Consider the following 24,001-nt stretch of genomic DNA (forward strand, 5'->3'; position numbering starts at 1 on the left):
TGTAAATTGTAGGTCTTGCATACCATTACGGTTTACGTTTCATGGCTCATTGTATTATTTTGTTGTGAGCAAATAAATATATAAACACATCCAGTATTCCATATTTGACGAAATAAAGATCTCTTGACGGGAGTATTTGTCATTTTTTGGTTTGTATTTTTTTGACCCCCACCCCCACCCCGCCAAACATATCTAGCTGTACCAGAGCCTATATGAACACTCAGGCTGTACCCAGGTTAAGTGGGGGATAACTCCCGTTCAAACAAAAAATTGACGCGTCTGACAGGAGTTTGTTTTCAATGGTGTGAATAAGATGGCGGCCGAGGCCGTAACTTCGCTGAAGCTGCAGCTTGTTTACGGTAAGACTGTATCTAAACTCAGTCTTCATGGCATTCAGAAGTATTAAATTACAAAGGTATTAAGCAGCTAATGTTTTACGTAACAACCTGTTATTCGTCAAATGGACTTCTTGATTTTTGCAAGATCGACTGTTGCCATGGAGTTCAGGATCTTGATAAACATGGTAATTTAAGTATTTAAAGCGTGAGAACAAAACGTATCAAGCCTTCAGCCCTTTATAAAATTTCCGTGACTTTTGCATACACTGCATACAGCGGTCTACGTTCCTTCCGTATATGAGTTATGTATTTATTTGATTGTTGTTTTACGTTGTGAAAAGGCACTCACGAATATTTCGCTCATAAGGCGGAGGATTGAGCAAACCGCGGGCAGCGCCTGCGAGTAGAAGCCCACGGCCAAATCGCAGGGTGCTTGAAATCCTTCCCACATATAACCGGATAGGGAGCCAGCATGACAGCATGAGCTGTAGTTGAACTCCCATTGGTGAGGGGCTCCTGAGAGGTAGTGTGCGAAGCCCTCGGCCGTGGAGGATGGGGGGGGGGGGGGGGGGCATTGTGTGGGAAAATTTGTCAGTAAATTTCCAAAGGCCGGTGGTTTACTCCAGGCACTTCTGTTTCCTCTACCCATGAATCTTGACGATCACCATGGTAAAAGTAAAAAGTACAAATCACCATAAAAAATAATAATAAATTCTTTGAAGCCACAAAACATATCTGGTTGTTATTGTAAGGTATAGCAATATACATGTAGCTGGATTGGAATTTTGGGAATGAAGGAATTTGACACTATTACATTGGAATTATTTATGTAGCTTTTTATTAGAGCTGTGTGTGGACATTATTGGTGCTCCCTTTTGTGTAGGTCAGCACAAGGAAGATTTTCAGTTGACCTTGCCCAGTGATGAGGCAGGTGGGGTTCTGCAGGTGAAACACCTGGCTAAAAGAGTGGAGGAAATGACAGGGGTGCCTCCAGCTAGCCAGAGACTCATCTTCAAGGGTAAGGTGCTGTTTATAGGATAAGTTTTAACTGGAAATAAGATTATCATTGTTCAAGAAAAACTTAACATATATATACATGTATGTGTAAATCAGCAACATGAGAAAGTCTCCAACAACTCATAATCGGATGCCACAAGCCGGAATTACACATTCAGAAACATTGATAAATATCACAAGCTTTATTATGTGTGTGTTTTAAGACTTGCCATTAAATCCCATTGCTCCATGACAATAGCCACCTTAAAATACAGTGTGGGTTTTATTTGAAAAATGGGTAACATTCTGGATCATGCTAATCTGTTTAGGACCTTTTCTGTTATCATGCATAAATTGAGTAAAAGCAGTAAATCTGCTGCTTTCATTGAATCTTTATTGGCTAGATTAAAATGATTAAGCGTTGCCGATGCTTTACACAGATGTTTGTCCAACAGTCGCAAACTCAAATCCACCCTCTGGCTTTCTCTTTTTTTTTTTTTTTTTCTTCCATGATTTTTGTTTGGTAATTGATAATGGCTGCTTACCATATTCTTGTGAACAGTGTGAAAACCTAATCATTATCAATCAACCATATTGATGCTTATCTGCACAGTACCACATATTGTTCCATGTTCTTTTCTGATGTCAGATTTGCTTTCATTGTAATATAGGAAAATCACTGAAGGATCCAAATGCATTGTTGGTGCCAGATGGAATAAAGAACGGGTCTAAAATAATGCTCATAGGGAAAAAGGTACCGGTAATCTCATAAAGTTAAACAGTATGACAAAGTCAGCTTTAAGCAAAAACTTTAAGCAAATTGATTCGAAGATAGCATGATGATCATTATCTACGCACAGAGAACTTATTACCAGTTTAGATTTATGCCTTGTTTAGGTTTTTACGTCTCTGTTCATTGCCAAAATATATTCAGCTCCAACTTAGTGTGTTCAGAGTGTCTCCTAAACTGAATGCTGATCAATTATAATTAAGCCAGACACATATATCTCTATGATTTTATATTGACCTGTTTATTGCCTTGTTACAACAGGTTATTGGAAAGTCTTCCTACAGGAGATAAACAAACCATCATCATTATCAATCAGAAATTCACCTGTTCAATTTGACAAAGCAGTGATGAACATAAAAAAATTTGATGCTCATATTGAGGGCTGCCATTGTATACGTGAAACATTTTTTAGGAAAACAACAGTCATTTGATTAATAATGATTTTGTTGTTTGCATTTAATGACTCCACATGCATTGTTTTGGATAATTGTGTTAAGGATCATTGAGGTATTATAGTGTACATATGTATGCTCTTTGCACATAAAACATTGATATTTCTTGCTGTCATCAGCTAGTTGCCGGGGAGACAGAGGAGATCCAAAAACTATCCAAGATGGAAGCAGCTATAGTCAAGGAGGAAAAGAAACTAAGTGAAATTACCTCTGACCTTGATGGGATACATCGGGTGAGATTTATGAAGCTTTTTTATCATTCAAGGCATGAAATATATGTCCCATCTTCAAAATGATGATGTTAAACTTAAAATTCAAAAAAATTATCTAGTCTGTTATGGCTAAAGGCTGTTTCAGATTTTGTTGTGAAAACTCTTAAATGGTGTTTGTTTTATATTATTGTTTGCATATATTTGTATATGACCTCAAAGTAGTTTACATGCATATATTGATACATCTGACAGAAGTGTTTAAAGCTTGGGTATGAAAAATGTACTGACAAAGTGTGTAACTGATTTCTCATCATTGTATGCTTTAGTTAGATTTGCTAAGAACAGTACTGAAAGACTGGGGTATAATTATTAAACAGCTACTCGTCTCTTCACAGGGGTTTCTCCACAAGGATCTCCAGCATACTGCTTTGGAAAAAACTCAAGAAACATTTGATAGGAACTACTGAATCATTTATGAAAATGTTAGAATCTCTGACTCTCTACAGCTAGGGGAAAATGCATCAGAAGCTAGAGCAAAGGAAATCTTTAGTGACAAGGATTCAGGTAATCCCACCTGTGTAAAGGTTGGGTGTATGTTTGCTTTGAAGTGTACTAGAAGTTCATGATTTGATTGATTTATTGATTGTTGTTTAATACCACATTCAAAAACTTGTTCACTATGTGGGATGACAGTCAGTTATATGGGTGGAAGAAACCCCTGACCTTTGGGCTAGTTCTCGACAAACTTTCCCACCATGTGATGTACAGATATGCACACCATAATGGTGGAAGACAAGTGGTCTTCAACAAATGTTAGGCTGCACAGCCACAAGAGCACAGTAGAGCATCATCTGAATACACTTGTGTGTCCCAGGATGGGAAACCACTCAACCAAGAAATGTTAGGCCTGTATTAGACAGAGAACAAGGATTGATTCTGACAAGAGTTGCTCTAGATATCACACTAAGAAGACAGATTTACATGTTTGCAATCATTATTGCCACCATGTAAAGTATGAAATAAAAGTTGTCACTCAAGTAAATGCTGTATAAATGACACCTATGTTCTTGTGAGGTAAATAGCAACAACCTAAAGGGGAATATTATCACAATTTTCAATACAGTGAAAAACAAAAACTGTCATATTAGTATTAACAGTATTTTGGAGTTTGACATCCTTCCAAAATAAGAATACGGCTTCAAACTATGAAATTTTCACTCTGGGCCAACTCGCCTACAGGGGACCTGTTTTTGACTGGTGAATGAATGAATGATTATGGCTTAACTCCACACTGGCAATATTCTTTTGACTGGTGACGTCACACAGTGAAGACTGTTTGTGATGGAACCAGACGAGGACGTCTGATATGCATTGTCTGACACATGGATTCAATGTAAAGAGACAACAACGGGAAAGTTGCATATTTTTGATCCCTTGAGGTGGTAATAGTGTAAAGCCAGATCACCAGCCATTGTTTTGTCAAAAATGGATTGCAGCACAATGTATCAATTTCTGTTGTAATGTTGTACTGTATGAAATGTGACAACGTCTTCATGATGTCAGAAAAGTATATTTGACATCAATACAACGTCAAGGTGCCACTGCCGGGTGTTTGAGAGGTCCCCAGATCTGCAGGACACTCACGGTGTAAGGTCAGATGTCATCTAGGTCACTGCTTGATAGGGCATAGATGTGAACTTGTTTCAGACTTTAATTTTACCTATTTTCACTTTGGATTTTTCATGCTTATTCTGTGCTACTTTTGCAAATTTAGTAGAAACATTCCTCAACATCAAGGTAATAAAATCTCAAATAAACCCAACAATATGCATATCCTTGCATCTTTCAGCAGAGTAAGCAGTGCAGTTCAGATATCTTTTGTACCCTATTTTAAGTATTGCTGTTGCATTTATTTATTTATTTGTTTTTTTTTTTTTGCTTTCAGACCCTATTAAACAGATGTGATGGCTTAGAGCATGGTTTGGAGGATTTATTGTTAAATTCCTAAAGTAATTATTTATTCATACATCTGTACGAAGACAATTTTTTTGGTGGCTGGTATGTCCATTTTATGAAACGCTCAAAGCCTTAAGATGATCATTTGGTCATTTACATGTCATGTGATTATTGGTTTTATTGATCGTTCTCTTTTAAAAAATTTGGTAATACAAGAGTACAAGCTCATTTTTGTCTTGCTATCTTTTTAAAAAATTTTTATGTGTCAAAGTACAATTTCTTTCCACATGTTGACCGAACTATATTTCGATATAGTCTATGTATCCTATGTATCAAAAAAAAAAATAAACCCAAAAAACAAATGGTTACATAAGAGAGCCAGTAGACCAAGGGAGATAATTGAAACCAGAGAAGAAACAAGTCAAGGTTCATGGAGTTCTTTCCCTTTAATCCGCATACACGAAGAATCAGATTTGAATTGCGGTATATTTGTTGTTTATTTACAATATAACATACTTATGTACAATAAAATATATAGACATGCAATATTCATGATTACAACTACATCCTGGCAAAAGCAATGTAGACATGGTTACAAGGATGAACACAGACACATTAAAGTTCATGCAAGTGGTTTCTGTAAGGGTTATTTATATTTGTGTGGATGTTTTTGGTATTTACTATTTACTTATGTGATGGTGTTTCACACTGTACCCAAGAATATTTCAGTTATACGACGGCATAACACTGAGGGGCTGCACTAGCCTGCAAAACACTAAGCCATGGAGGCCTCACATTTTTGTAACCTTTGCTTAAATATTAGCTTAATAGAGCATTTTAATATACACACATAATAGGAAATATTTTAACCAGATAAGCTGTGTATATTTGGAGTGTTTCTGTTTGACTTTATTTTGCCCAAGTATATTCACTTCATTCCAACATAATAAGTCATGAATGTTTCTCAAGTAATGTTGACTTCGTTCTACCATAAGTCATACATGGTGTTTGACATAGCCGGAGATAAACATGGCAGCTGAGCTGAAGACACTGAGCTGATCATTTGAATATCTGTATGTATGCTCCTTGTTTTACGTCTTACTTTCTTTCCTCCACAATCTGGCAGTCATATGATGACGACTGATTGTTGAGATACTGGCTTCAAAGTCAGAGAAAAATATCAAAATATTTAAATTATACATTCAAACTATTTGGTAGCAGGCATTTTGGCAAGTGGGCATTTTGATTGTAATTAGGTTTCTAGTAGATATCTAGTGAAGCCTCTTTTGTTCTTCCAATAAGCCAAACCACTGTAATGTGTAATATCCTTGAATCAAACGAAGCGACAGAAATGGCCTATATCAATGATAAGACAGCACTGTACCAGCTTTTGGTCACAGAGATGTACACACAAGACCAAACACAGTTGTCTTAACAGTTATCCTGGCACTGGACAAAGTGATAAAACATAATTATTCACATCCAGTGTGGCATCCTTGCCTTTAAGCTGTAACTTCGAATCTAATTCCTTTTGATCTGTCCAAACAAAAAGACTATGGAGCCTTTTCTTAGTTTAATTAGTTAGAGGGTGACATTGGAACTGCTTCTCATCCAGAAGCATTTGAAATGTTTAAGTAGAGCACCTATGCATCACTTCAGACAACAGACTGCCTCCACAACCACAGTGAGGGAGTGAGGGAGTGCTTGGGGCTTAACGTCGCCACATCCACGGTGGATGATTATGTACTGGAGCATGCTGCTACTGATGATGCTGATGTTGCTGATGTTGAGGATGATTACGTTCTGTACAACACTAGCTTGTATCAGAATCTCGTCAGCTTGATAGGAAAGTTTTCGGTAACGAGGTGATCATCATGAAACACAACAACGATGTTTACTTCGAATTCTGGAACAAAATAAAACAAACATTTGCCTTTTCAACTGTCGTAAAGAAAAATGATGAATGTATTCACAGCAATGTGAGAGGACAAACTTAACACCCATGACATCTATGAACTCTTTTCAGAGTCACATGTATATGTTAGAAAGCTGCCAAAACGAAAGAGTAACTTGAGTTAGGAGAAAACTCACCGACTTTGAAGTTATTTGTTGATAGTGTAGGGCAGGTGAACAGCCTGGGGAATATCATGTGGATTGGGATAGTGATACCTCGACACACGTCTCCATCTGCTATCTGTATGTTCTGTATCTCTGTAGCTGTACAACACAGGTCAATAACGACAGTGAGCACAAATGGGCGTGGGAAGGGATATCAGCATCTCCACTTTCTCTACAGAGCTGCCATTTATTATAGGCAGGCTCCTGGAACCTTTGCCTAATTTGATACTTAGCGCCCCCCCCCCCCCCCCCCCCTCCAAAAAAAACTTTTTGGGAAGTGATCCTACTGCCCCTGGATATAAGACAGCAGCTGAAACAGAGTTTAATTCAAACAAACAATGCCTTTATTTACTGCTTGAACAACATACAAGACTTACTATGGTAGAATGAAGTCAACATTACTTGAGCAACATTCATGATTTATTATGGTGGAATGAAGTGAATATACTTGGGCAAAATATAGTCAAAACGACTTAACCAGCAAATTGTTGCCACTGGACAAATTTGATTTATTATTTATTTATTTGATTGGTGTTTTATGCCATACTCAAGAATATTTCACTTATACAACGGCGGCCAGCATTATGGTGGGAGGAAACCGGGGCGGAGCCCAGGGGAAACCCACGGCCATCCGCAGGTTGCTGGCAGACCCTTCCCACGTACAGCCGGAGAGGAAGCCAGCATGAGCTGGACTTGAACTCACAGCGACCGCATTGGTGAGACTCCTGGGTCATTATGCTGCGCTAGTGTGCTAACCAACTGAGCCATCGAGGCCCCCGACGAATTAGAGGGTGAAACTATCTATCAGAAGTATAATCAAATAAGAAGTGTTTACAAAATGACGAGCGAGCAGCACATAATCAGTAAAAGCTTTAGTCCCTACCATCTTTGGCATATCCTTCAGCACAGCCACATGTTTCCACTCTGACGAGTTGTAACTCTATTGACTTGATGGGTGCATTACAGTGTTCCACTATTAGCTGAAACAGTCCACCACAACAAGTAGGTGAATGGCTAAGTAAACACCCAACAATGTTGATGGATTTGTGCAATCATACATGTACATGTATACGCACACACACTACAGAATTAGATGATGTCGGGGAAACCAAAGATTAAACCTGTGTTGGGTCATACCAAAGACTTCACCTGCCTGGCTTGGCCCTCAGTAATGAAAGATTAGAGCAAGAAAATGGGACTCGTTGGCTTGGTGTCTGTGTAATGTGATTGGCTGGGGTGCCATTTCTGGTCTTCTTCGGCATGATACTTCATCAGCGCCTTGCCACTAGAGGACACAGTGTATGTACATACACCCTATGACCTCTCTTCCTGATATGACTGAAAAACTGTTCAGTATGACATACAACCTAAGCATACATGCATAAATACATACATACATAAATACATACATACATAAATACATACATACATACATAAATACATGCTATGTGACTTGAAGAAAGGTTTTCATACCAAAACATAATGGATCCCTCTAAAGCATATGGTCATCTTGGGGCTGAATATGTGATATGTTGATTAAAAGGCAAACTGGTAACATAAACAAATTACAGAGAGAAAGAGAGTGTACAAGCCTGGTGGAGTTTTAATGCAACCTGAACACAGACAACCCTGACTCACTGTGTAAAGAATACATTTGTTATAAGCAGGAGATATACACTGTATATGACTCACCTCCCCTTGCAGTGGCTTCGAAATGCTGATTGAGGCAGAATTAAGCGTGCCCTTAATTTTAAATGAAGGAACATTTTGTTTCTGAAATTCAAAAAGAAAAAAACGAACACGTAAACAATCATGTTCTTACAACATATAGTGTACAGCAAAATATAAAAATCTGACATACATTTGACTGAGACATATTTATATAAGATATACATCTTGGTTAAGCTGATTTTTTAATATATTTTTGATATTTGTTATGTCATATTCAACATCAATTTCTTTTGTATAACTGTGGTCAGACTTACAGGTAGGAGAAATCAGATAAAGTGGACTGGAATTATCATTCATTAACTAGGCCTAATACATGTATACACCAACACAACGTCAATTTTTTAAAAATGATTTTTGATTTCTCCTGACAAATGATTAAAATATTCCTGCATATACACACTTTTACTTATTTAATATTTCACTTATTTGTCTGAATATTTCAAACTCATAATGCACACCTTGCAGTGGAATATCTTACCTCTTTGACATTTGTTAATGTATCTGGTGTTATACTAAAGGGTACAGATTTCACTTTGGCTTTGGTATCTTGCTCCTGCATGAACCAAAAAGAAACTGAAATCATTTAGACAATGACACTGAAAGAGGGCCAACACTATTTTTACAACAGTCAAATATTTTTGTATCGATGATAGTGCACAGATCAATTGCTGAGTTTTATTTGTGTTCTCGATTTTAATATGAAAGTTACAAGATGTGTGTATAAAAAATATTATGTTTAAGAATAAGAAAAAGTCATAATCAGAACTCACCTTATATTCCACTATAAATTCACACTGTTTCTGAAGATCTTTATTCAGCAAAGATCGCTTGACATCTACTTTTAATGAGTACTGAAACAAAGGAAAAAGCTCCCTGTTATCTACATCTGATTTATTTTCTATTAATGTACATCACAGCTGCAGACCTCCTGTTTGTATGTTTGTTTCCAACATTTGAAAATGAACAAGTACAAATTTCAAATGTTGGTAAAGCATGTCCAGAACTTCAATACAATGTTATGATGATAAAGTTTGTGCATCTACTAACCTGTATATTGACAAAGACCCCATGATAAGTCTCGTACAACGGTTTGTTTGGTTTTCCCTTGAGGGGGATCTCAAATGGAATCTCTGTCTTGCCACTGGGTAACTTGCCTGGTTTGGCCACTTCAAGAGAGTAGTTAATCAACTGGATTGGCTGTAAAGGGCAATTCATCCATGAACAGCAACTACCCAAACTTCAAGAAGTAAAACTTTGGTGGTACAAATACAGCTTTCAGTAAAAGAAAAATTTGAAACGAAACTAATGCAGTATAAATGTTCAGTATAATTAACATGTCAGTAGCTGTCAAACAGTCACTACAATTCTACAAAGGTCAGTAAATCAATTCTAAACATAGGCTTACCGATGCTCCCATAAATGTATGCACATATAAAAATAAGATTGTATGGTCTGACTTTCCCCAAAATCTGACAAGGAATTTTTTGTTATTATGTACATGACATTTATCAAATCTAGCTGTGCGAACACATTTTCCTGTTGAAAATCTTTCACATATAGACTGTTAAAGCATTTGTCTCAATGTATTCTGTTACCTTTAATGAGTTGTAGAAAGCCTCAAATAAGCCAACACTTTTTGCACTAAGCTGTAAGCTCACTGCCCCCTCCATGCTTAACGTGATACCCTGGTGCTGGAAGTCACTGCGCCCACTGTCCACAACTACAACTCCAGCCACCAGATCCTGTGCAAAAAGAATAACATTAAACTGTACAGTGTAGGCTTAAGGGTTGCGAAAAGGAAAATTTTATGGGATTTGTAAAACTGATGTTTATGTAATGAGTGACATCAATTCACTGTAGAATCAGCTTTACATAATGGGACATCAGAGATCAAAACATCAACCTTGCTTTTACAACAACTTATATCATCTCAAGCCGCAGCTAAGGTTAAACAAGAGGAAAAACAAGTTTTGTTTCAAGGGAAACCAGAACCCATGGGTTTAAAAGCAGTCTGGTTATTGTGCAGTGCAATTGCAGGATTATAAGGTATTAGCCGCATGAATGTGGGTCAACTGATCTACCCTAGCACTGACATTCCAAGCAATACTGAGCCACCTCAACTGCTGATATTAAACAGTAGGTACAACGGATTTGTTGTAGTGAAGGTGTGAAGATGGATGTGCTGAAGCACAGTGGATGAACTGAACTTTCCTCTGACTCTGGCAAGACCAAACCTGTAATACTGAATCAATTTCTGTAAATCGAAGCACTATAGTTGCGTTTGGTATGTTTGTCTCTCGCAAGAGAAAATTCTCACATTCCCCCCCCACCCCCCCAAAAAAAATGAAAAAAAAATGAGTTGGCCCGAATTTGGTGACTCGGTCACGATACCCGCAACTAACATTTTATTCAATCATGACCTGGCAGCATCACTGAAAATGCGACCATTGTGGCAAGAGTGCGAACAGACAACACTTCTACAGCCAAAAAAAAAAACAACGCATAATTTGATCGGTATTTTATGAACAAAGTATTGTGCTTCACAATAACGATGCTCTAGGCCGGTTTACATACCAAATTAGAAGGAGATGCTTAAACACACCGCGGAAGTACACTATAAAACTAGAACTACTTCAGTAAATCAGAAATGCCCTCACAGGATTCTGTCCACATCGTTTCCAGACCCCCAAAAGCATCGTGGATTAATTCTAAGATTCATGACAGTCAACACCACACACTAACAATGACATAACTGAGCTGCATGTGCCATGTAAGCACTTCTATGTGGTGTGTGTCGTAGCAATGTGACGGAGAAGTGTTGACTAACAAATACCGTTGTTGTTGTCAGCCATGCCAGAACTGAGTTGTGCAGTCGTCAGTGACACCGCAAATAACTCACAGAAAATAAAACAAAACAAAACAGAACAACATATTTAGAGAAGATTTTTGAGCGATAGTGAACATTTTGCATAAGGTAGCGATCTTACGACTTACTCCATCAGTGTAAATTTTGTTCACTTTCTTCAGGCGTATATCAATGGTCGCCATTTTGGACATCTGTATCATGTGACAACTCAAGGGGGCGTGGCAACTTCAAGCTGTATTCATATATCCAACCTTTCTTTGATTTGAATGTCTTATCATTTAGTTTTTTTTAACACAGCAGTTTAAGGGATCGCATGCGAGAAAATTTTCTGTCAAATGCAGCAAACTAGCAATAGAAAATGAGTTTCATTTTAAGCCTAAAATACTGCCTGAGCAAAAATGTTGTCAATTTTGTCATTAAAAAGAGAATGAATGAAACTCTGTAACAAAATATTTTCAATATATTACAGTCATCCTTGACAAAGGATTTCTGCCTTTGGATTCCACTGAGCAAATATTACATGTAACAACAGGTTTGGCAGATCATGATTTAGGTCGACGAGTTATCACAGTGTATAGCTGAAATACGTGTATAAAAAAGTCAACATGTATTTCTAACATGTTATGCAGTCATTATCCTGAGGGAAAAAATTACTGAAGATTAGTGAAACGCAGTTATGGAAAGTAGATTTTTTTTTTCAAAGAAGATGGAACTGTTGTTATATCCATAGCTAATTGTAACAGTAATTAATAAAGTCGCGTGTTCGAATCCAGCTCTCGATGTTTCGGCTGCGGATAATTTGAGAGCTGCGGATAATTTGAAAGCAAGAAGTTTTGTGGGTACATAAGAATTTCGCTGGTTTTCGGGAACACCAGTTTTCTGTACCCATAAAACCACCGTCTTGTCTGTGAAAAATTCTTGAACACGGCGTTAAACGGACGTCAATCTGCCACTAAATATGATGTTATATTAGTCTCAGCACCAGTCAAGCAATCAAGCAGTCATACAATCTTGCAGTTTAACGTCAATTTTAAAATGATTTCTACCTACAAAACTTTCCCCCGCCTTTTCGGTGAGAAATTCTTGAACACGGCGTTAAACGAACGCTAATCACGCAATCAAGCAGCCGTGCAATCCTGGGGTTAAACGTGAATTTGAACGTGACTCAACGCCGCTCTCACCGCTGCCTGACTTGAGTGGTATACGTGAGAGGTCGGCGATTCACGGTAATCTGCATGATATGGGACTACCTATACATGTATAAATATACTGTACAGCACATATTATATTTGCATGTCCTATATCCCAGATAGGACTTGGCTAGGCTGATAATACCAGAATACAGGACGGTGGAAAAATATTGGAAAATAATCCGCATGAATCCTGTATACGTATTGCCATGCAAGCCGAATCTCAGCTACTGTCGGTTGCCGTGATACATACAATACACTGCAACTGTAATAAGAATGGTTCGGTTTTACCGAAGGACAGATAATACTGAGGTTATATTGTTCCCGACCTGACACATACGGGACCTATATATACATGTACATGCAATCCCGTACTACGGTGTATTTGTTAGCTTATATGCGCTAAATGATGATATTTTATAACTGAACTTGATTCAACATCTGTGTATATGCAAAAGTGTAAAACAGGCTACCACTCCATTCATTTGTATGTATAGAAATTTGTTTCCATTTTTTATTTTAATTCTGAAAGCAAAGTACACGTCAACTTTATTTAAAGCTCAAACAATCGTCACATACAAGACTTCGCTACTCTGTGGGGTATTGAGCGTTGGGGGTAATTTAGCGGCTATAGTGGTGTAATACTAACTGACAGAGTCACAATGCACTATAATGGTGTGAATACAACTCATTGTTCGTAAGCACTAAGGTGCTATAAGACCAGTGGAGAGCTGCCAAGAACAAGTGCCTTACTATGTCAATAACAACTCATTATCAGTATATTAATATAGCAGTGCCGGCAGAAAACTTGAACAAAGCAAACGAACCATGAAGATTAAAGGCTCCGAATCGCTCCGATCTGTCCCGAGCCCCGTCCGGTATCCAGGTAGAATCGCTGCATGTGGTTGTTGCTACCGGGCAAGTCCTTCCTTGTAAACAGCTCTTCGATTTGCCGAAGGGTGGTTGATATAGGAACAGTCTGAGGGATCCAGACCTGGTGAACTAAACCCGTTATAGTTTGTTAACCTGGTGATACATCCATCAAATTGTGCTGATATATTCCACACCTGGCTTGGGGTAAAATGTGAAAACGGTAAATTTATCACACAGATAATAGATAAGCCGTATAAAGCAAACAAGCGGCGCTTTGATTGGCGTGACAAATATCACCCCTTTCGGCAAGCTGAGAGATTTGCGACAAGATGTGTGACGCGGACAAAGTTTCCGACATTCTGGATGAGGAAATTATCAGTAAACTCTGTGACTGTGGGTGAGTTGAGTTTGTATCTGTATCTACACGGGATAAATGTTATACTGCTCAGGCATGCATATAGTGACCAAGTCCTTGGTGAGGATATGAAGCAGTTAATTTACCATTAGATATGCATGGCCCTAAAGGAAAATCCATTCACAGCGTCGGTTATACATTAAGCGCCGTACCAATGCATATTTCATACAGATGTTTTATCTTAACGATGAACCAAGTATTAGAAGAGCGATTTTTTTTCCTTTCTTGATCCAGAATTATTATTTGCCCCTTATGTTTGGGAATGTTAGCTTATACCGTACATAGGCCAACACGTCAGCCGGTTAAATCATGCCTGGTACTCAATGTATGCCCGTAAGATTTGTGCTTGACAGGTCCTGGCTTGCATATTTAAATATAAAGCCCTAGGCTGTCACCTTCCTCTGGTATACTAATGTGTGTAGCCGAGCAGACATTAACAATAAGACAGACCATAATCTATATAGATTAAGCTATTATCAATTAATCCGTCATGGGCAAATATATACAAGCGCATTTTATAATTATTTTTTCATGAGCTGATCTGAACACAGAATTTGCTTTTGATTTATTCCGAACTTTTGAATGCTGTGGTAAATTATTAAGGGGTTATCGCTAAATCTGAAGGGAGATTAATTAACTTCAGGTTTGCCCGTACAGCAAATATTATAGCAAAGTTAGCTGACAGATCGTGTTACTGCTTTTAACAAATTTATACCACATCTCAAAATGTTTCTCCCATGCATGGGCCAATCAAGAGATATGTTGTTGTATTTTTCAGTAATTTAATTGACCAGATTGTAACTTTTAGTACATATAAAACCAATAAAAACAATCAATATACATACAAGTATTTATTGTTCATATATTTATGTAACCTTTTTTTTTACCATACATAACTAAGAATAATTCATATTTGTATATAAAATTGGCGCACATCAAAATGAACACAAGCTTTTATAATCCATGACTGCCTCTGTTTATTTATTTATACATACGTTTGATTCGGGATTCACGCCGTAGGCCATACTCAATGTTATTTCACTTATATGACCATTGCCAGCTTTATGGTGGGAGGAAACCACTGGCAGAGCCCGGAAGAAACCCACGACCATCTTCCCTTTAAAATCTTCCCGTCCCTGGTTTGGCCCCGACTTCAAGATTTGTCACAAACCTGGCCTGGTGATGTGGTGTCCTCAGGGTTCTTCGCCAATTCTTCCACTGAGAAACCTGACCTAGTGGTATGGTGTTTCAGGGCTCTTACCGGCTTCCTCTACGAATAATGTTGACCTGGTGATGTGATGTCCTCAGGGCTCTCCCATATTTCCTCTACCAGTAAAGCTGACCTGCTGACATAATGTCCACAGGACTGCGTCCGCTTCCTATTGCTCCACCCATAAGCCTGACCTGCTGAGATGGCGTGTAAGGGCTCTTTCTGGCTTCCTCTGCCAGTAGTTTTGACCTGCTGATATAATGTTCTCTGGGCTTTGCCCGGTGTCCTCCACCAATAAGCCTGACATAGTGATCTGGTGCCCTCGGGGCTCAGTCCGGGTTTGTCCACCAATAAGCCTAACGTGGTGATGTGATGTCCTCAACTGAAGCTCTGTCCGTTTTATTCCACCAATAAGCCTAACATGGTGATGTCCTCAACTGAAGCTCTATCCGTTTTTATTCCACCAATAAGCCTAACGTGGTGATGTGATGCCGTCAACTGAAGCTCTGTCCGTTTTATTCCACCAATAAGCCTAACATAGTAAAGTGGTGTCCTCAACTGAAGCTCTGTCCGGGATTCTCCATCAATAAGCCTAACATGATGATGCGATGTCCTCAATTGAAGCTCTGTTCGGTGTTGTTCCCACCAATATACCTAACATAGTGAGGCGGTGTCCTCAACTGAAGCTCTGTCCGTTTTTTCCCCTCCATTAAGCCTAACATGGGGATGTGATGTCCTCAACCTAAGCTCTGTCCGGGTTACTTTACCAATAAACTTGACATGGAGATGTGGTGCCATTGAGGCTCTGTCCGGGTTTTTCCAAGAATAAGCCTGACATGATTATGTGATGTTCATCGGACTCTGTCCGAGTTTTTTAACCAATAAGCCTAACGTGGTGACGTTATGTCCTCAACTGAAGCTCTGTCCGGGTTTGTCCACCAATAAGCCCAACATGGTGAAGCGATGTCCTCAACTGAAGCTCTGTCCGGGTTTGTCCACCAATAAGCATAACATGGTGATATGATGTCCTCAACTGAAGCTCTGTCCGGGTTTCTCCGTGTGATGTCCTCAACTGAAGCTCTGTCCGGGTTTCTCCACCAATAAGCCTAACACGGTGATGTGACGTTCTCAACTGAAACTCTTTCTGGGTTTCTCCACCAATAAGCCTAACATGGTGATGTGATGTCCTCAACTGAAGATCTGTTCGGATTTCTTTACCAGTAAGCCTGACATGGTGATGTGATGTACTCAGCTGAAGCTCTGTCCGGTGTTTTTTCCACCAAAAAGCCTAACATGATGATGTGATGTACTCAACTGAAGCTCTAGCCGGTGTTTTTTCCACCAATAAGCCTAACATGGTGATGTGATATACTCAACTGAAGCTCTAGCCGGTTCCCTATACATGTAGCTCAACGAATTAACCGCCGTTATGCAAGTGAATTATTCTTGAGTTCTGCTTTCAAGCAATAATCAAATAAGTAAACAAATGAAATGAACATTTGCATTCAAATTTTTTCAACAGGCGCCATAAGAAGAAGTTTCCTCAGATTGCTCAGAAGAAGAACCATGAGCCCCTGGAGACAGCTTATGGGGCGACATTCCGGGAACACCCGGAAGTCCGGCCTAGATCCAGCAAACGCCCGCCGCCCTCACCACGTGACATGAACCCTCCACCCATGTCTTTTGTTACAAATCAACGCTCCCAATTCCGTCCATTTAGAAATGTAGAAAAGGCTAAGCTTTTGAGACAGGTATGTATCATCACTGACAAATTTGCCGTATTTATGTGCTCTTTGCATTATTTGAAGATTTCTACTGTTTTTTCCTTCCAGACGTTTTAGACGATTACATGCTATTTTAATCTTTATATTCTTCAATTCCATGTAGGTTTCTTTCTGCAAAACGTTCCCTTTGATTTCCCCCTCCAGAGTGGGATAAGCTTCGGTCGATACAAAAGGACAACCATATAATTCACTGAGGAAATCAGATAGATGAATATATACATAACCCTATATCTAGGAAGATTTTCTCCCCAGGAGGAAACATACCATCCGCCCTCGGGCCGCATGGAGTTCGATACCAACTATGGGCGGGAGTTCATCTTTAAAGAATCAGAACCGTCGACCCGGCGTGTGGCAGGCCCATCTGATACCCGTGAGCCCGTGTCAGGCTCTATGACGTCCCTCACCACAGCCAGGGAGCACTTTAAGCAATGGGTGGCTCAACCCCAAATGGCTTTTCAGGAACTTCCCAGTTTTGCCGGTAGGAAATTATCACCAGGTTTAAACACATGTGTTTGTCTTAATTCTAGGAAGAATACGGTCGAAACGCTCATCAGTAACGAAACATTGAAACAGCATCATATAATTGCATTACTATAACTGTTGCAGACAGATACAGATGAGTATTGGAAAGTAAATGCTTGGAATGTAAGTATTTGGTTAATCTGGATGGCACGCTTTTTCGTTTTAGTATATATTCAAAATGACGTCTGTTTCGTTTCATTTCACAGGGTCTATATTATATCCGGACAAAAACCCTCTTCCGGAGAGTACGTGTAGGAACTCTTACAAGGGCAAATACGTGCCTCCGTTGGACACGACCAAGGCCTCGGCGGCGGCGACTAACATAGTCATTGAGGGTAAGTGCTTGGTGAATGTGTACGATGTGTACGATGTATACCTCAAACAAGGATGTGTACCTAAATCTTGTAATATTGACCAACACTCCAACGTAGCCTGGAGTCTCAACTCATCTGGAGTCTAGTAAGGTCTATGTAATTCTTGTAGAATACAAGACAGCCGTGTATTGTTTGCTGTAGTATAAGTCATCGCTCACAACAACAATCCTTGATGAACATTGTAGGTGACATGGACCTCGGTACAACTGCCCGAGAAGCGTACAAGGGATTTACAGGCCACCACAGGGCTGTGCCCGCCAATCCACGATCACGGATCAACAATTACCCCAAGGGACGCTTTAGTGGCGAGACACAGACTAGGCACGACTATGGAGGTTTTAAGGATGGAATTCAGCCCTCACCCCCCAAGCCCATTGACCCTCCTCCACCGTGTATTGACCTCACCTTTGACAACAGGTAAACAATCGGCTTATATACATGACTGCTATATTTGTTTATTGTCGTAAATGTAGTGACCAGAACAATAGTATTGTCATGAGACTATTGACATGTACACGGCAGACAATTGTTTACACGAAAATGTTGAGTAATGCAATTGAAAGTCTTAAAATCTGAAATAACATTTTACATTCGCGAATGTTACTATGCTGAACCAAGTTCAGTTGCTCTTGATCATTAGAACAAATGATGCCATAATGGCTTTCAATAATTAATTGCAAAAATATATAATGGCAGGGTTCTCTTTGGTCAGTGATAGTCATACCTGTGTTATTTGTGGGTGGGGATTGGGCATGGTTCAAACTGTTGTCGATATTATTAATCCCTGGAAGATGCCTGTTGGTGGTAAGTGATTCTAGTCCATATTGAAATAATATTTTGCTATGCTACAACTTAATTTAACATCAGTAATAACGGAACTGAAACACCATACGCCGAGGGCATACGACGCAGGGCAATTCACTCTGTCACGGAAAACCGGGGCGATCAATCTATTTATATTCTAACCCCAAACGATGTTTCAAGATTGTCAATTTTAAGATCTCTTTTTGGATTGATTACAAAACTGTGTGATTTTACTTGTTTAGTATTACCAGTTAACGTCTGCAGTAAGAGTTTCGATGAACCTTTCAGTCTGTAATATGCTTCTTGTAGGTAAATAAACACTATCTTTTTATATGTCAGTAACCTACTGCTGATACAAATGTTATTGATGAGTTTTCAGTGGTCAGTGACGTGGTGTTCTGATACTATTGTGTATGTAATGCATATATGCTTCGCTTGAGCCGACTGTTCAGTCTTGAATTTTGAATTTGGATTTGAAGTGACTAATTTTGCTCCCGACTTCCTCTCCTTCTATCCTGTTCTGTACCCTGGTTTTCTTTGCAGGCGTTGTTTTGACACCGAACAGAGAGCGACGTTTAGAGGCCACGACATCCGCCAACACCCAGTCTCAGAGAGTTGTAAAAGGGACAAAGAGAACTACCAGCCACCGACTGTCAAGTTTGAGACACAGACTTCTCAACGGGTGGGTAGATTGTTTATTTATTTCTTTATTTGACTGACGTTTAACACTGTGCTCAAGAAGTTGGGATAGAAAATCACACCAATATAGAAATAACAGTTAGCTAAGGCTTTTTGCTTTTCAAGTACATAGGTTTGACAGAATCTGTGTTATAAAAAACTGAATTTTCAAGAAGCACTAACCAAAAGCAAACTTAGACAAACACAATACCATTAATAAGCAGTCGTCAACTCATCCGATATGAAAAATCTTTGTGTCTCTCACTTGCAGAGGGACTACATGCCCATAGACCTGGAGTCCGCTTTCACCGCCCGAGCAACGAAACCAGAGCCCAAGATTCACCAAGGAGAGTTCAAGTTTGAAGGTACCACAATGAATAAGGTGTTCTTCCGTAACTGGGGTCCGCAGATGAACCCCAGGCCCCGTTATGGGGACTTCCACGAAAGTCACAGCTATGTCCCCTCCACGGAACCTTTTTCTGGGGAATCTACCACCCGAAGAACCTACACCCCTAAAAGATCTGAGGCAACCAAGAACTACAAACCCGACAACAAACCCAAACAGGTGATAGGGAACTTCGACTTCGACACAGAGTACAGACTGTCTTACATAAGCAAAAAGGCGCCCATTTGTAAAGCACAGGCTTACCTCATGGAGCAGGAACTTAAACGCCGCAAAGGTGTCCCCAAAAGCACCGATGGCGTCTGGAAAGGCCGTCAGCGTGGGCCTGTAAATGTGCTTGTAAAGGTTTCGACTTAACGACGTTTCGGTCGAAATGGTAATGGCTTTCGTTCTGTTCAAAGGTTTTTCGAAATATATATCGCTTCCGTGAATGTTTTTTATAAATTGTTCGTCCTACCATAAGGCATGCACGCCCCAGTTTAGATTTGATTGGACATATAACGCATTCCTCCTATTCCTATTGGGACACACCTTGATTCCTACTGGGACACACCTCAATCAACGTTAGTCCAAGTTTTGCGATCTGCTGTGTATTTACGGACAACGCGAAGTCCACGAAATGGACCTGTATACCCCTCCCCACTTCCCAGACGCCAAGTCATATTCCCGAGGACAACGATTACGTGTAGCCTACAGACAAAAATTAAGTCAACTAACTCCCATCGATTTCAAGACGACCATGTCCTTAAACGGTCTCGCGAGTATTATTCGGTAAGACAGGATTTAACCAATAAATGAAATTCTGTGAAGTGTTTTTCATGTCATAGAATATCTCCGTTATGAAATGTGCACGTTTTCGAAGTGTCAGTATGGTTGTATGGACACAATGTAATTTAACTTTCCTTGTATGAAAGATTCAACATACACGTTGGCTTTGTCCGGTATATAAATGCTTACTGCATATCCGTGGTATGCTCTGTAAATAAATGGTCTAATTCAATGAGGCACTTGTTTGTGATTCTTAGATAGGAAGTATATACTTTGTATGTAAAGAGGCCAAAACGAGGATATGGAATGTCTGATACTATGTGTCATCAAGAATAAGCTGTTACTACCAAATTATGTGAGAAATATTTGCTATCAAGCGTTGTATAAGACACTTTTTAAAAACATTCTTAGCTCTGTAATGCCAACGAACGGGTTATACAGAGGTAAGCATGTATTACCAATATACACTAAAAATAAAAAATGGCATCTAACTTTCCAAAAATTCCATCAAAATTATGAGAAAAAAAAAAGAGAAGAAACCTTTGACGTGATCACATATTGGACTGCATTCAGATGAAAAGTATCGTTTTAAACAAAACAGTAGGCTAGGTACAGTAGGTGAATAGTCTACTCCCTTATCTATTCTGAAGGAAAGCGGACAACACTAGTACTGGACACCCACGATCTGGTCGATTTTTATCTGTGTATGCAGTTACGTACTGGCGTCTGATTTCTAACAAGAGCATACGCATACCCCCATTATAGCACGCCTATTTGCCTCTGCTGACGGCGTAGCACGGGGTTTTTCTGCACAGAGAGAAAAGGTGGCCTCCTTCACTCATTCATTCATATATACATCCATTCATTTATATACGTAGATCTATGATCTATCGGTGTAAATTCAAACTAGAGTGTAACAAGGATATTTTGTTCCACTCTCTATAACAAGTGATATTTGTGAAATGAGGATGTGCAGAGAAATATTGGTTAGTGTAGGTTGTTCTTTTTGAGAAGCTGTGTATACCATCAAAAAAATTACTTTTTAAAATTAGTTTGTCGTTTTCCACAGTGTATTTGTCTGTCGCGGTGGTTTCGACTTTTGTAGAAAGAAAGATTCTGTCCGGCCTTCTCTGCAATGTTTGGACCGATTGCACCGATTGAACCAAAACTTGGACAGATGTGAGCCATGCAATCACGAGGCCCACAAGCACGTAAATTTCACTGCATACCCTCAGAAAAAGTTATAGCGTTGTTATAACACCCTGATAGGGAAATCAGCCATCATATAGTTTCAGTGATGCTTACGAAAGTATCATCATATAGGCCTAAGAGTAAACTTTGTGAATACAACGTTCTCAATTCAGAACAAGACGAAGTTATGAACTGTTCGTGCGAAGTCGGTCCGGTTTGTGGTTAAGATGCTGCCTCTGATTCACTAAGTCGCACAAGACGAGATCAATCCCTTTCTCGGACGGCATATTTGAAAGATTTCCTGCTTTCCTTGCTCTTGGGCCTTTGACACGTGCAAGAACTACGCCGCCTTGGACAAAGTTCTATTGAGACATAAATATAATCTTTGGAAAAATTCATATAAGTGAAAAATTCTTGAGTCTGGAATTAAACCCCCAAAAAATAAATGAACAGATGCAGGCATGTGTTCATAGCTGAAGGCTACCTTTACTGTATTCTGTATAACTTCCAAAGAATCACACAGAATCCTAAAATAATCAGGAACACATTTAATAACAGTTTTTCATTTATGCTTGCAATGTTTATTTCAGACCAAAAAATATATCTATACATGTAAATGAAATTAAGTACAGATTGGCACTAGCGTTAAAATTTATTTTACTTCAATGAGATTCTAAGCTGGCTAGAAACAAGGTTACAACTGTTCTAATCAGTGACAAATATACGTACACGGAATTCCTTTACTCGGTATAACGATTACTCTGACAAAATACATGCATTTATTAAAACCCATAAAGCTGGCGTGGTGGTGGATACATTAACATAGATTAAAATTACTACCCTTTAATGTTAACTGGCATGCTAGATTCCTGCTGAAATATGCGTATATCTCTTCTAACAAAAATACCTGCTACTGACAACACGTACTCAACACGAATCTACACAAACAAAATACACTTTACCTTGATTCTATGCTGTACCTTGAAATCAAATAACATACAACGTTGATACCACAAAAATGAGTCATCATTTACCTTAAAACAAACAAGCTTTATTTACCAGGTAAAGCATCACATCACATAAAATCACATAACATTTAATGAACAAGGCAAATTGAAATCAGGTAATAACCAAACAATAAAATAGCTTTAATGCAAAAAAACAAAAACAAACAAACAACAAAAAAAACCCCAAACAAACAAAACCAAAAAAAACCCATTAATTACCATTTTGTGTGAACAGGAAATACTTGCGAATACAAACAGTGACAATGACTTATGACTAAAAATATTATGATACAAATTGTTCAATTACTGAAGTGAACTAACAGTGTGTTTACTATGTTACTGTACCATTGCGAAAAATACTAATACATACCTCTGTGAGTTTTGTCATCTCTTTTTATATATATCTCACTACAATAGAGTAAAGTGGAACTGGGTTCATTTTTATATGTATAAGAGAAAATGAAATTCAAGGAGTTTTTTGTCATTTTCAAGGCTAGTTTAAACATACCATGGTGCCAATAATGGACTATATTTTAAGTCTGAATTATAGATGCTTTAACTTGCATGCATGTATATTGAATAGTACCCTTGCTTTTGCAAGAAATATCTGCACTTCACCTCTGTAATGACCCGGCCTTGGCTCAGTTAAAAAAAAAATGAACAGCATATATCACTATGCAGTGCTTCGTCTGGGTCAATATTTTTTTCAGCCAGTCACTTAAGCCACTCAGATTTTGTAGTAAATACTATTTTTCTTTAGCCATACTTCCTTAGCGGCCATGACTTTTGTAGGTCTCCTTCTGTAATTCGTTTTTATCTGCTTTGGTGTAGCTTCTGGAATCAGTTTGGTCTCTTCCAGCTTGATCTTGAGTTTATCAAACCTAACCTTTAGAACAATTGCCCTCAAAATAATGGACCAATGCTTGGTAGCGTGTATATGTTTTTTTTTTAAAAAAAAAATCATTCCTTTTTTAACCTATCTGTAGGATCCTAGTAAAATGTAATTTTACTAATGTAATCAGAAAAATTTGTTACGAAAATAATTTGTAAATTCATTTTATTTAAATGCAACATTATGATCAGTACATTGAGTAACACAGTCTGACAGGAGAAAACCAGACGGCGTACACATTTATGTAACGGCACATATTCTGCAACATTTAATTTACTTTGGATAGTTTATTAAGTGGAAAAGTTTAAATTTTTTATGGGAGGTAAATTCATTTACAGGTGTAACTCTACCTTGATTTACTTATTTCCTTTGATAATTTTTTTTTCTTTTTTTTTTTTACAATTGGCGATGAAAGGACCCCCCCCCCCCCC

General features: G+C 38.7%; 3 protein-coding genes across 3 annotated transcripts; 2 read left to right on the forward strand and 1 right to left on the reverse strand.

Moving 5' to 3' along the window:
* The first annotated feature begins 312 nt into the window (after positions 1-312).
* Positions 313-5,088, forward strand: LOC135463633 (BAG family molecular chaperone regulator 1-like). Its single transcript, XM_064740984.1, has 7 exons — positions 313-359; positions 1,222-1,356; positions 2,006-2,088; positions 2,696-2,809; positions 3,184-3,213; positions 3,299-3,352; positions 4,734-5,088. The coding sequence occupies exons 1-7, from the start codon at positions 314-316 to the stop codon at positions 4,794-4,796; spliced, it is 525 nt and encodes a 174-aa protein (XP_064597054.1). The 5' UTR covers position 313; the 3' UTR covers positions 4,797-5,088.
* LOC135474306 (vacuolar protein sorting-associated protein 26C-like) lies at positions 5,086-11,656 on the reverse strand. The gene is made up of 9 exons (XM_064754169.1): positions 11,588-11,656; positions 10,189-10,335; positions 9,641-9,790; positions 9,364-9,444; positions 9,072-9,146; positions 8,555-8,635; positions 7,746-7,842; positions 6,836-6,961; positions 5,086-6,650 (listed from the first exon to the last, which is right to left on the reverse strand). The coding sequence occupies exons 1-9, from the start codon at positions 11,648-11,650 to the stop codon at positions 6,568-6,570; spliced, it is 903 nt and encodes a 300-aa protein (XP_064610239.1). The 5' UTR covers positions 11,651-11,656; the 3' UTR covers positions 5,086-6,567.
* Positions 11,657-13,625: 1,969 nt separating this feature from the next.
* LOC135463634 (stabilizer of axonemal microtubules 1-like) lies at positions 13,626-20,696 on the forward strand. The gene is made up of 7 exons (XM_064740998.1): positions 13,626-13,919; positions 16,670-16,898; positions 17,184-17,409; positions 17,660-17,788; positions 18,013-18,244; positions 19,175-19,313; positions 19,581-20,696. Exons 1-7 carry the CDS (start codon positions 13,852-13,854, stop codon positions 20,067-20,069), a joined length of 1,512 nt encoding a protein of 503 aa, XP_064597068.1. The 5' UTR covers positions 13,626-13,851; the 3' UTR covers positions 20,070-20,696.
* The last annotated feature ends 3,305 nt before the right edge of the window (positions 20,697-24,001 follow it).

Source organism: Liolophura sinensis, chromosome 1 (genome assembly GCF_032854445.1).
Source record: "Liolophura sinensis isolate JHLJ2023 chromosome 1, CUHK_Ljap_v2, whole genome shotgun sequence".
NCBI classification, from domain to species: domain Eukaryota; kingdom Metazoa; phylum Mollusca; class Polyplacophora; order Chitonida; family Chitonidae; genus Liolophura; species Liolophura sinensis.